This window comes from Anomaloglossus baeobatrachus, chromosome 5 (genome assembly GCF_048569485.1).
Source record: "Anomaloglossus baeobatrachus isolate aAnoBae1 chromosome 5, aAnoBae1.hap1, whole genome shotgun sequence".
NCBI classification, from domain to species: Eukaryota; Metazoa; Chordata; class Amphibia; order Anura; family Aromobatidae; genus Anomaloglossus; species Anomaloglossus baeobatrachus.
Genome location: NC_134357.1, coordinates 492,276,410 through 492,289,925, shown reverse-complemented (window position 1 = coordinate 492,289,925; position 13,516 = coordinate 492,276,410). Strand labels below are relative to the sequence as shown.

General features: G+C 47.1%; 1 protein-coding gene across 1 annotated transcript in view; it reads left to right on the top strand.

Annotated features, from left to right (window-relative positions):
* The window catches only part of LOC142311900 (cytochrome P450 2G1-like), a 204,365-nt gene that overhangs the window by 9,951 nt on the left and 180,898 nt on the right, over positions 1–13,516 (top strand). Inside the window, exons 2-3 of the mRNA XM_075350742.1 lie at positions 3,181–3,351; positions 13,126–13,296. Of these exons, the coding sequence (XP_075206857.1) occupies positions 3,184–3,351; positions 13,126–13,296 (339 nt within the window). The 5' untranslated portion in view covers positions 3,181–3,183. The remainder of the gene's footprint in view (positions 1–3,180; positions 3,352–13,125; positions 13,297–13,516) is intronic.

Genomic DNA, 13,516 nt, shown 5'->3' with positions numbered 1-13,516 from the left:
CGTACATTCTAGCTTAACTCTCCTGTCAGCACAGTTTTACTGTGTGGTGCCCCAGAGGCTTCAGTCGCCACAGGGTACTGCACCTCACTTAAGGTGCAGTATTAATTCCGGGTAAAGGAGGAGGTTATTCACTGGTGTTTCACATTGCATACAACATACAGCTTAGTAGCTAAACCACTGGGACTGGGCTAGAGGTGGCCGTCATGGAAACAGGACTTTCCACTCACTGGTCAGCACCTGGAGGGTGGAGCTACACACTGGAGAGAATAGGCTGCTTTCACACATCCGGTTTTAGCAGAGCCGGCCAATCCGGCTCTAAAAACCTATGCAACGCATGCGGCGACAATACCGCATCGTTTGCATACGTTTTTGACATGCAGCCCGTCTGTTTTTTGCCGCTTGCGTGCAGGCTACTGAGGCATACGCAGTGGAAAAAAACCGCATGCAGCGGCCGGATGTGGTGTTTGCCGCAGAATGCCGCATGCGGGCGTCCATCAGGCATGCATTGCAAATCGCACCGCATCGGCCGGATGCGTCGCGATGCGTTTTTTTTTTTTGCCGGGATGAAAAAACGTGCCAGGCAACGTTCCATCCAGCCGCTGCATCGGTTAAATCTGCCGCATGCGGCAAAAAACCGGAACCGAACGCAAGCCCATGCGGCACAGTACGTGCACTAATGTAAGTCTATGCAAAAAAAAAACGCAACCGGCGGCAGGTTGCGGTTTTTCTGCAAAGCGCTCGGATTGTGCCGCACAGGAAAAAACAGATGTGTGAAAGCAGCCTTCGGACTCTGTCTCTCTCTCTCTCTCTCCATAGACAGGGAAGATGTGATGAAGCAGGAGGACACGGTTGCTAAGGGTAGAGCTTGATGGCTCCCTCAGGCCGGCGCAGACTGGGTGCGGAGCCCTAGGTTGGGGGGAACTTTATGTCCCTCTGACAAATCCACCGGGCAGGGGATTCCAAGTCTCCTGGCCCACCACAAGTGCCCGGGCCAAAGCAGCACATAGAGCCAGGAGTTGTGATCAGGATCCAGCCCATAACGGACTTGCACTGCCTGCTATACGGGATGGGAACAAAACCCAGGACACAGGTCTCTGTAGGATTACAAGTCACTGGGATCCATTAAACACAGCGCAAGGAGGAAGGGCTCACAATCCACAGCAGAGATCTGGTCTCTGACCTATCCGGGTTTGGCTGAAGCCCATCACAGCGGGAGACTAGCGATCCAAGAGTGACGACCTTACAGTGAGTAAAGACCTTGAACTGCAACCTCTGTGTTGTCCCATTTTCTGCCGTCGCTTCTGAGACCATCTGCTACTACTACCACAAAACATCCTGCCTGGGGGCCTAGCTCTACCTGTGGATAGCTGTAATACCCGAGCTGCGTCACCCATCCGCCCCAGCAAAGAGACTTCCCGCAGAAGCGGCTGAATAATTGGCCGTACACTGGCGGCATCACAAACCACTACCTCAAATCATCCCCTATCCCTGTCTTTATTGACACCGCCAGGGTCAGAGAACCGGGCAAGGCCACCGCGGTGACCCAGGAGAAGAACTGCAGCCTGGTGATGGGTAACATCCAACCCCATGGGGCGCGTCAACTACTCAACTAGCGATTGAGCACAGAGCAGTCACAGGGGGAACATGAGTGCACATCATATGCTGTGGTCCTCCACAAAGGAGGGCGGCGATCTTCTCCCAGAGGAGCTCATCTGGACAAGCCAGGGGACATGTCCAGGTCACAGCAGGGAGCAGGAAGATCGGGTTGAATGCCAACTATCTCTTATGCACAGAGAGCTGCTGTATTTGAGGTGATTAACTGATGTTACACACTGCAAATCCCAAGATGGCAGCCCCCAGTGTTTGAGTAAAAATAGAATTAAGTAAAAACTAAACAATGAATTTCATTTTGTATTAAACATAATTGATTTCCATAATCAGTAACTATTAATACAAAAACTAAAATCACAGCACCTTCCCTTTGTAAATGGTGATGTTGTGTAAAGGCACAACACCTGTGTAAGCATGAATATCCGCTGTTGCTGCCCTGTGGCTGGAGGAGATATCAATGTATTCGGCAGAACACTACACACCTTCCATGATCTGGAAAAGTGAGAGGATCTGTGATTGGAGTTTGGATGGCTGAAAGGAGTCGAGCCTCTCTTAGCCGGACAAGTTGCTTCAGACTATGTGGACCATGCTCTGAACTGCCATAACCTTTAGGCCTGCTGGAGTGCTTCATGCATAGATATGAAGCCTTTGATACCAGATTGTGGAGTTCTTCAAGACCAAAATCTGTATTGTGGATTGAGTACAAGTAGAGATATCTTGGTTCCGAACAAATTTTGACCAGTTGCTATTTGTACCAGTCTACCAATCCCTTCAGCTTGTCTACCTTTTATTTACCCTGAGAAATGTGTCAACTGGAGTACTCATTGTAGTACTATTGTGCATCAGCTCGGAAAAGTATCCATTAAATTTTGTCATTAACTTTGATGTGTATGCTACAAGCTGTATGCTTTAGCGCTGAACTGTAACCACTAGATGTGTACCATCAATCAGTTGGGTAACCTCCAAAACCAAGTGCAACAAAACTGTGTATAGTTGCCAAGTATGTTTTCTATTGGGAAACTAATCGCAAAGAGTGTGGGCATGTTTATTGCATCTCTGATTTATTGGGACAAATATACATGACCTACATTGGATGTGGAGTTTGTAAAGCAGGCTCAAGAGCTGAGGCCCGCTCTGCACTCTGCTGGCACCTGCCTCTAACTGCAGCAGTTGGCACTGTTAATTATCCTTAGATGCGTCTATCAATTGCTGACATCAATGTGTGTAGATCTTTAGAGGGTAGGAAGTTTGTTGCCCATTAACCAGTCTTGAGGTGTTGATGATTGTCCTTTTTCCTGACTCTCTCCTTTATAAAAATTGATCATGCATCACTAAAATGACTGCCATTATCCAGAGTGCACCTCTGCCACCAAGTTCCCTTTTAAATATATGCTAAGCGAGCTTGCTTTCAGACTGGGAATAAGGCCAAAAGTTATGTAAATTATCTGTTTTCTGCTATTAGTTAAAATATAACATGTTGAGCAAATTCTATACAGTGTTAATAATTGTTAGATTCTAAGATCTCGAAGTAAAATGACTTTTTTTTTTTTTTTGCACATTTTGTTACAGATCATGGAGTTGTCTACATTATTTCTGGGTCTTTTCATTCTCTTCTCTCTTCTAATACTTACTTGGAGAATACACAGGAGAAGACTTTCTTTGCCTCCTGGACCGATTCCTCTGCCATTTGTGGGAAACTTATTCCAAGGAAGTTTTGTGCTATATGAGTCTTATCTCAAGGTAAACTTTCTGTAAAGAAATGGGTTATTCTACATTTACACTTTGGTAGATCAATTACAAGTGGAAACCCTTCAAAGTTAAGGTCAAGGTTAATGGTAGCCCCATATACATGCAACATTTGAGATCTTATTTTTCCATTTAGTTAAGTTACTTGTATTCCAAGCACTACCAACTTCATGGTATACTTCATATATTAGCAAAGGAGGGTTTGTAGATGTCCCAATATGGTAGAAAGCTACTAGGATTTTATAACTGAGACATGCAAAAAGTTGAGAACCTGGAGAAGGCCGCGGACACTTCGGCAAGACGTTCCAGGTGTGCTTCATACGTCTTAGAGTAGACAATGATGTCGTCCAAGTATAGCAGGACCGTTTCAAAGTTGCGATGTCCCAAGCAGCACTCAATCAGCCTCTGGAAGGTTCCCAGCGCGTTACACAACCGAAAGGGCATGCTATTGAACTCGCAGAGACCCATTGGAGTAGTGAAAGCGGTCTTCTCCCGGTCTTCCTCTGTGACGGACACCTGCCAGTAGCCACTAGTAAGGTCAAGAGTAGAAAAGTAATTTGCCATCCTTAATGCAGCCAATGATTCTTCAATATGGGGAAGAAGGTATGCGTCTTTATGAGTTATCTGGTTAATCTTCCGGTTGTCCACACACATCCTCATGGTGCCGTCCTTCTTCTTAACCAGGACCAATGGAGCTGCCCAGGGGCTACAGCTATCACAGATGACCCCCACCTCCTTCATGTTCCTCAACATGTCTTTGGCACACTGGTAATGTGCGGTAGGAATTGGCCTATACCTCTCCTTGATGGGTGGATGTGCACTTGTGGGAATGTGGTGTTGGACCCCCTTCATCCTCCCAAAGTCTAACGGATGTTTACTGAAGACCTGCTCATACTCTTGCACTACTCTGTAAAACCCTTCCCTGTGGTGTGCAGGTGTGGAGTCAGTGCCTACATGCAGCTCTTGACACCACTCCTCTAACTGTTCTGGTGGACTGTCACTGGTTGACTGGGATGCAGTGATGGTGGAAGTTGTTGTCTGGATGGCATAAGTGTCTACTGTGAACAGCTTAGCAATGCTGGCCTATCGGGGTAGCTTAACCTCTTCCTCTCTGCAATTCATCACTCTCACGGGCACTCTCCCCTTCCGGACATCAATTATCCCTCTGGCTGCCATTACTGTGGGCCAGTGTTCTGACGTCAGGGGCTCCACTACTGCCGGGTAATCCTGTCCCCAGGTGCCTACTGCTGCCCTGCACCAAATCATCATCTCGCTTCGCGGAGCAACTACTAGAGGCGCTACATCCATCACTCGTACACTACCAATTTCTCCACCAGACAAGTTCACCTGTTGCCGCTGCAGGAGGGCCCGGATTTCCCATTGCAGAGCCCTCTGCCGGCCCGCTCCTGCAGTTGCACACAGCTGTTGTAGTAAATGCAATACTTCTCCCATGCAATTTTCAATAACATTAGTCCCTAGGACCATTTTTGGGTTACGGTCACTAGGGTTGTTCTGCACAACAATGAGTCCTTGATGCTCTAGCTCCACTCGCTCCACCTTCAAAGTCATCTCTTTGAACCCCACCTGGGTCATGGGGAGTCGCAATGATGGTAAGGCCAGAGTCTGGTGGGGTGAGGTCATCATCAGACCAGTAGCGCTTATACAGTACATAGGGTATGGTTGTTACCTGCAAGCCAGTGTACAGAAGTGCGAACTTCGGGATACCGTCCACTGCGAGGGAGATGACGGCGCGACCTCCGACATACCGCTCATGCCAATCAGCTGGGGCTTGTGGGTCTATTCCTGAGAACTGGTCCTTGGCCTCAGGGGTTGCTCGTTTAAAGGACACCAGCGAGAATAGTGGCCAGTCTTATTGCATTTGTAACAAACAGGTTGTCCATACTGGTTGTTGTTCGTTCTCTGCATCCAGGGGACATCTTCCGGACTGTCGGCGAGCTGGATCTTTTCTGTGGGCTTGGCCTTTGGCTGGAGCTGTAAGGTTGCGAGGATCCTAGCGACATCCTTACTCAGGCGTTGAACTTGGGACAACAGGTCATCAGAAGCTCCGGCAGGCACTGCGGGTGACGCTGCTCCACCATCACTCTCCGGCACCGACATTCCTCTGGTTCTTTCCCCTTGGTTTTTCGACAACAGTCTCGCGGGACCCACTGTCCTTTGCGTTTCCTGTCTGGGAAATCACCAACTTCCGCCCGCATTCCCAGGGGGCGGTGCTTCAACTTCGCACCATTTTCCGGGGAAGAAGACGCCGGGCTTGTTGTTTTTCGTGCCCAAAAATGGCTGCAAAATGGAGGCTGTCGAAAAATTTTGAAACTGGGCACCGTTTACAGTCCAAAACAAGGTACACTTACACCAGGTAGGTGGATGAGTTACAATACTGTTCGTGATGCCAGGTTTTGAGGTGTGCCACCCTCATATGAGCAGCCGGGCTGCTCGGATCCGGATCCGCAGTGGCTCGAGGGGTCTCCGGACCCGGGGGTTGTGCGAGCACTCAAATAAAAAGGGGGCGTAATATATACAGGGGATTGTTGTAAGTACTGTGTGACGCCACCCACGGTGTGTGGTAAGATGGAGTACCACCGCTGCTGTTGGGGAGCACCCGGGGGCGATGGAATGGCAGCTGGATGTTAAACCCTCCGTGGGTAGGGGTGGATGCCCCGGGGCTCAATGTCCAAAACACGGGAGGTGATGGCTGTTGGTGGTGATGCACTGGGCCGGACCGGAGGGTGTTGGTGTACTCACGATTGAATGAATAAATGCACACGAGTCTGCTGGTAAACCAAGGTGTCAGTGGCCAGCTGCCGCTTCAGGTTGTATACGGTTCCTACACACGGCTGGTGTACCAATGTCCCTTCCTCCGGCACTCTGTATTTTCCTTCTATTTTAGACGACCTCGTATGGAACGGGGAAGTACACTCCCGGTTTGGTTTTGGTCGGGAGATGTGCCCGCGAAAACTTACCCTTGGGATCTCAGTGGGTTGTTGCGGATACCCTATCCCCCGTGGTGGGCTGCCATTTCACTCTATCTGGGCTAACACTCGGGAACAACGTCTGGAACCGTGCTTGCATCTGTCTTCTAACTAGGGTCTAGGTACCCCGCCTGTGCACTGTTTACGGACCGGATCTCCGCTGTCGGTACCGGCGGGCTCCAACCCTGTCCCAGTCCACTCTGGATTTCCCGCGACCGGACTCCCATCGCCTTTGGACACGGTCCACTGCTTGCCACCTAGCCAGTAGACCAGGGTCACTACCCTGGCTACCCTTCACTAAGCTCAGCCTTGACCTTGCGCGGTCACTTGAACTAGACCTTGACTCCAAACTAACTCACTGGTCCCCTCCTTCGGATCCTAAAGTCCCCTAGGTGGGCACTTCCAATCCGCCTGGTCCTGCCCACTGGTGTGTCCTTCCTACCCTGAGGGGGGGTGGCTAGGGTTTTGTGGCTGATGGAACCTGGTGTGGGATGGTGTTGTGTGGGGTGTATGTTTTCCTGTGACCACCTGGCGGCGCCAGGGTGTCACAAAGGCACCAAACATGAATATAAATCCTTAAAGTCTGCAGAGTCCACAACAAAACAACAAATCCGAAGGTGCCTCCCGGTATTCCAACGCCAGGGACATTATGGCAATGGTCCTTTTATAGGAGTTCCTTGAGCAACAGGGTGAACAGCAAAACACAATCCCATGTGGCCACTGATCTCCAATCTGTAACAGTCCATACACAGGCACTAGGATCCAGCCTCAGCCATAGATCCTAGTACGTCTCCAGCCGAGATCCAACTAACTGACTAACATGGGTCTCATTATTCCTCTCTCCTGGGATCAGCCCATTAGGTGGGCAGAAGGGCCCACCTCCCCTGGACATTTGATACATGAAAGGATGCTAAACATCCTGGCTCTATTCTGTCTAACACGTTGTGGATTGGAGGAGCCCCATGCAGAGAAGAATAAACAATCTCCCAGGAGAAGCAGTACATACAGGACAATAGTTACTTCTGGAGCCTGATTACAATATGGTACAGGCTGGGGGGATATAATGTTATAACCAAAGAACAAAGACAGACAAGCAACCTACATGACCCTATAAGGCATAGAGTACATGAATTAAGGCCGGGGATTGGGGAGGGACACCTCGTCACACCGACCCTTTAAGAAATAAACTCGTTAGTACTGTGCGCACAAAGCTCTTATGATGTAACATCTGTAGCGGATTCTGCTTTGCTTGCTAGGCAGCGACCTACTGTTGTAGCAGAGGATGCTTGACACAAACTATCCTATTTTATCCCTGGGACTTGTGGTTCTTTCCAGTCTGGAAGCTACGGAGTTAATCTGTTGTTTTGGTTTCTGTCTGCTGTCAGCACTGGGTGGGGCTGTTCTATATAAACCCCAGAGAGCCAGCTCCCATTGCCAGTTAATAGATTCTATCCTGGTTTGTGCGTACGTCCTGTGGTTTGACCTGTTTATAACTGTTCACTGGTCTTGACTTGACATTTGACTTCCCACTTGTTTATGGGTTGTTTTTTGTTTTTTTTTTTAATACTGTTCATGATGTGATCTCCTGCAGTGCGCACTTTGACGTATGGCAAATAATGGGCCCAAACTGTCCACCAATGTTATAGGGATAGTTGTGTACATTTATAAATCTGTTATGTGTAAAATGCTCAATGTTAAAGTCCTCCTTTTTAAGGTTGTCACTTATGTCTTGTGGTGGGTTATTTCTTTGTCATATAAGTATGCACTGGGTGTTGTGCCATGCAGACTTTAATTTAGGTGGAGTAGATATGTGGAGGAAAAATTGCAAAAAAAAGTGATTGCATGATGGGTTTTGTTTTTTTTGGGATATTTTATTCACTGTGTTCACTATATGGTAAAACTAATGTTTCTGTGATGCCTCAAGTCGGTTGAAATTCGTAGACCTGAAACGTACAAATTTACTTTTATTTAAAGGTTAAAAAAAATCTGAAGTTTGGTCAAAAAAACCCAAAATGCCCTTTTTGCGCCATTTTCCACGACCCATAGTGTTCTTATTTTTCTAAATATGGGGCTCAGTGATGGCTTATTTTTTGCATCTCGGGCTGACGTTTTAATGGTACAATTTTTGTACAGGACAGATGCTACATTCTGATCACCTGCTATTACATTTTGCTCAAAACTTGCAGCAACCAAGAAACATAATTTTAGCGTTTGGAATTTTTTGGCACTACTCAATTTACTAATCAGTTTAATTTATTTTTATATCTTGATAAATCGGGCATTTCTGAAAGCGGCGATACAGTGTGTGTGTGTGTGTGTGTGTGTGTGTGTGTGTGTGTGTGTGTTTAATTTTCAATAGTGGTAATTTAAACATTTTAGGTTTTTTAACTTTAATTTTTTTTTTAATTTTACTAGTCCTCTAGGGGACTATAAGCATCAGCAGTCTGATCCTGTAGAGCAAAGCTGCACTGCTTAGATCAGCAGAAATGCTCATCTTTGCTGACATTTGTAGGGATCGCTACTGGCTCACTGTACTAGCTGGTGGGGATTCCCCCTTCATGATTTAAGACATACTGGTACCTTCTCGGTCTTGAAGGGGTTAATGGGAAGGGGCCGTACAAAACCTGAAAAAATATAAAATATTAATATCTTGTTTAAATATTTGTTGTTAATGGAGCAAAATATATGATTTTTATTTTTTTTATATATATATTATATTATTATTTTTTTTAACTTTGATATGTTCCACTTTTAAACACAAGGAGGGCAGCAGCTGGAAACTAAGTGTAAAACTAGCGTGGATTACAACTGCAGTAAAATTGGGTGGAATCTGCTCTCCTGTGTGTGATGTCACCTCCCTCTCCCCTTCTGGGTGTTTCCAAAAGGATAAGAGAGGATGAAATTTAGGATCACAGTGTGGAGCCTTTTTGTTGGGGACTGCAAAGTGATCCTAATGTCTAAACTATCATCAAACACATTTGGCATAGTGCTCCACTGTATATCATGCCCCATAATATACCGTGCTCTGCAATACTGTAGCCCATAATACACCGTGCTCCGCAATATTGTGCTCCATAATATACCATGCGCTGTACTACCGTGCCCCATAATATACCATGCGTCGCAATACTGTGCCCCATAGTGCTGCATACAGTTCACAGCTCTGCTATATCAGTGTGCAGTGATATAGCAAAGCTGTGTCAGTGTCTTCAGAGTACAGCAGCGTGTAATTTCTCTGCTTTGCATTGAACACAGCAGCGGGAGCAGTCATCTGCAGCCAGGTACTAAAATTGTTAGGCTGTGATCACCGCTCCCCGCCCATGACACTCACCCCATCCCAGACCTCAGCTCCCAACACCTCCTCGTGTGAGGTAGTTGCCTCGACAGCTACTCCTGTCATAGCGAAGTACAGTGACAGGAAGAGCTGCCGGTGGTCGCTGCTAATGTTAGCTGTTATCACAGCACCACTGCATGTATACTCGCCCCATTCCTGCATTACTGCTTGCGTCAGCATCTCCTGTCAGGGTTGAGCCTATGGGCTCCATCCAGGTCCTCACTGTAGCCTGTACATTCTAGTGTCTTCAGTAGTGAGTCTGTTACAATGTACAGGCTGCAGTCAGGACCTGGATGACACCGTACATTCTAGCCTTAACTCTCCTGTCAGCACAGTTTTACTGTGTGGTGCCCCAGAGGCTTCAGTCGCCACAGGGTACTGCACCTCACTTAAGGTGCAGTATTAATTCCGGGTAAAGAGGAGGTTATTCACTGGTGTTTCACATTGCATACAACATACAGCTTAGTAGCTAACCACTGGGACTGGGCTAGAGGTGGCCGTCATGGAAACAGGACTTTCCACTCACTGGTCAGCACCTGGAGGGTGGAGCTACACACTGGAGAGAAAGGCTGCTTTCACACATCCGGTTTTAGCAGAGCCGGCCAATCCGGCTCTAAAACCTATGCAACGCATGCGGCGACAATACCGCATCGTTTGCATACGTTTTTGACATGCAGCCCGTCTGTTTTTTGCCGCTTGCGGCAGGCTACTGAGCATACGCAGTGGAAAAAACCGCATGCAGCGGCCGGATGTGGTGTTTGCCGCAGAATGCCGCATGCGGCGTCCATAGGCATGCATTGCAAATCGCACCGCATCGGCCGGATGCGTCGCGATGCGTTTTTTTTTTTTTGCCGGATGAAAAAACGTGCCAGGCAACGTTCCATCCAGCCGCTGCATCGGTTAAATCTGCCGCATGCGGCAAAAACCGGACCGAACGCAAGCCCATGCGGCACAGTACGGCACTAATGTAAGTCTATGCAAAAAAAAAAACGCAACCGGCGGCAGGTTGCGGTTTTTCTGCAAAGCGCCGGATTGTGCCGCACAGGAAAAAACGGATGTGTGAAAGCAGCCTTCGGACTCTGTCTCTCTCTCTCTCTCTCCATAGACAGGGAAGATGTGAGAAGCAGGAGGACACGGTTGCTAAGGGTAGAGCTTGATGGCTCCCTCAGGCCGGCGCAGACTGGGTGCGGAGCCCTAGGTTGGGGGGAACTTTATGTCCCTCTGACAAATCCACCGGGCAGGGGATTCCAAGTCTCCTGGCCCACCACAAGTGCCCGGGCCAAAGCAGCACATAGAGCCAGGAGTTGTGATCAGGATCCAGCCCATAACGGACTTGCACTGCCTGCTATACGGGATGGGAACAAAACCCAGGACACAGGTCTCTGTAGGATTACAAGTCACTGGGATCCATTAAACACAGCGCAAGGAGGAAGGGCTCACAATCCACAGCAGAGTTCTGGTCTCTGACCTATCCGGGTTTGGCTGAAGCCCATCACAGCGGAGACTAGCGATCCAAGAGTGACGACCTTACAGTGAGTAAAGACCTTGAACTGCAACCTCTGTGTTGTCCCATTTCTGCCGTCGCTTCTGAGCCATCTGCTACTACTACCACAAACATCCTCCCTGGGGCCTAGCTCTACCTGTGGATAGCTGTAATACCCGAGCTGCGTCACCATCCGCCCCAGCAAAGAGACTTCCCGCAGAAGCGGCTAATAATTGGCCGTACACTGGCGGCATCACAAACCACTACCTCAAATCATCCCCTATCCCTGTCTTTATTGACACCGCCAGGGTCAGAGAACCGGGCAAGGCCACCGCGGTGACCCAGGAGAAGAACTGCAGCCTGGTGATGGGTAACATCCAACCCCATGGGCGCGTCAACTACTCAACTAGCGATTGAGCACAGAGCAGTCACAGGGGGAACATGAGTGCACATCATATGCTGTGGTCTCCACAAAGAGGGCGGCGATCTTCTCCCAGAGGAGTCATCTGGACAGCCCAGGGGACATGTCCAGGTCACAGCAGGGAGCAGGAGATCGGGTTGAATGCCAACTATCTCTTATGCACAGAGAGCTGCTGTATTTGAGGTGATTAACTGATGTTACACACTGCAAATCCAAGATGGCAGCCCCCAGTGTTTGAGTAAAAATAGAATTAAGTAAAAACTAAACAATGAATTTCATTTTGTATTAAACATAATTGATTCCATAATCAGTAACTATTAATACAAAAACTAAAATCACAGCACCTTCCCTTTTAAATGGTGATGTTGTGTAAAGGCACAACACCTGTGTAAGCATGAATATCCGCTGTTGCTGCCCTGTGGCTGGAGGAGATATCAATGTATTCGGCAGAACACTACACACCTTCCATGATCTGGAAAAGTGAGAGGATCTGTGATTGGAGTTTGGATGGCTGAAAGGAGTCGAGCCTCTCTTAGCCGGACAAGTTGCTTCCAGACTATGTGGACCTGCTCTGAACTGCCGTAACCTTTAGGCCTGCTGGAGTGCTTCATGCATAGATATGAAGCCTTTGATACCAGATTGTGGAATTCTTCAAGACCAAAATCTGTATTGTGGATGAGTACAAGTAGAGATATCTTGGTTCCGAACAAATTTTGACCAGTTGCTATTTGTACCAGTCTACCAATCCCTTCAGCTGTCTACCTTTTATTTACCCTGAGAAATGTGTCAACTGGAGTACTCATTGTAGTACTTTGTGCATCAGCTCGGAAAAGTAACCATTAAATTTTGTCATTAACTTTGATGTGTATGCTACAAGCTGTATGCTTTAGCGCTGAACTGTAACCACTAGATGTGTACCATCAATCAGTTGGGTAACCTCCAAAACCAAGTGCAACAAAACTGTGTATAGTTGCCAAGTATGTTTTCTATTGGGAAACTAATCGCAAAGAGTGTGGGCATGTATTATGCATCTCTGATTTATTGGGACAATATACATGACCTACATTGGATGTGGGTGTGTAAAGCAGGCTCAAGAGCTGAGCCCGCTCTGCACTCTGCTGGCACCTGCCTCTAACTGCAGCAGTTGGCACTGTTAATTATCCTTAGATGCGTCTATCAATTGCTGACATCAATGTGTGTAGATCTTTAGAGGGTAGGAAGTTTGGTTGCCCATTAACCAGTCTTGAGGTGTTGATGATTGTCCTTTTTCCTGACTCTCTCCTTTATAAAAATTGATCATGCATCACTAAAATGACTGCCATTTCCAGAGTGCACCTCTGCCACCAAGTTCCCTTTTAAATATATGCTAAGCGAGCTTGCTTTCAGACTGGGAATAAGGCCAAAAGTTATGTAAATTATCTGTTTTCTGCTATTAGTTAAAATATAACATGTTGAGCAAATTCTATACAGTGTTAATAATTGTTAGATTCTAAGATCTCGAAGTAAAATGACTTTTTTTTTTTTTTTGCACATTTTGTTACAGATCATGGAGTTGTCTACATTATTTCTGGGTCTTTTCATTCTCTTCTCTCTTCTAATACTTACTTGGAGAATACACAGGAGAAGACTTTCTTTGCCTCCTGGACCGATTCCTCTGCCATTTGTGGGAAACTTATTCCAAGGAAGTTTTGTGCTATATGAGTCTTATCTCAAGGTAAACTTTCTGTAAAGAAATGGGTTATTCTACATTTACACTTTGGTAGATCAATTACAAGTGGAAACCCTTCAAAGTTAAGGTCAAGGTTAATGGTAGCCCCATATACATGCAACATTTGAGATCTTATTTTTCCATTTAGTTAAGTTACTTGTATTCCAAGCACTACCAACTTCATGGTATACTTCATATATTAGCAAAGGAGGGTTTGTAGATGTCC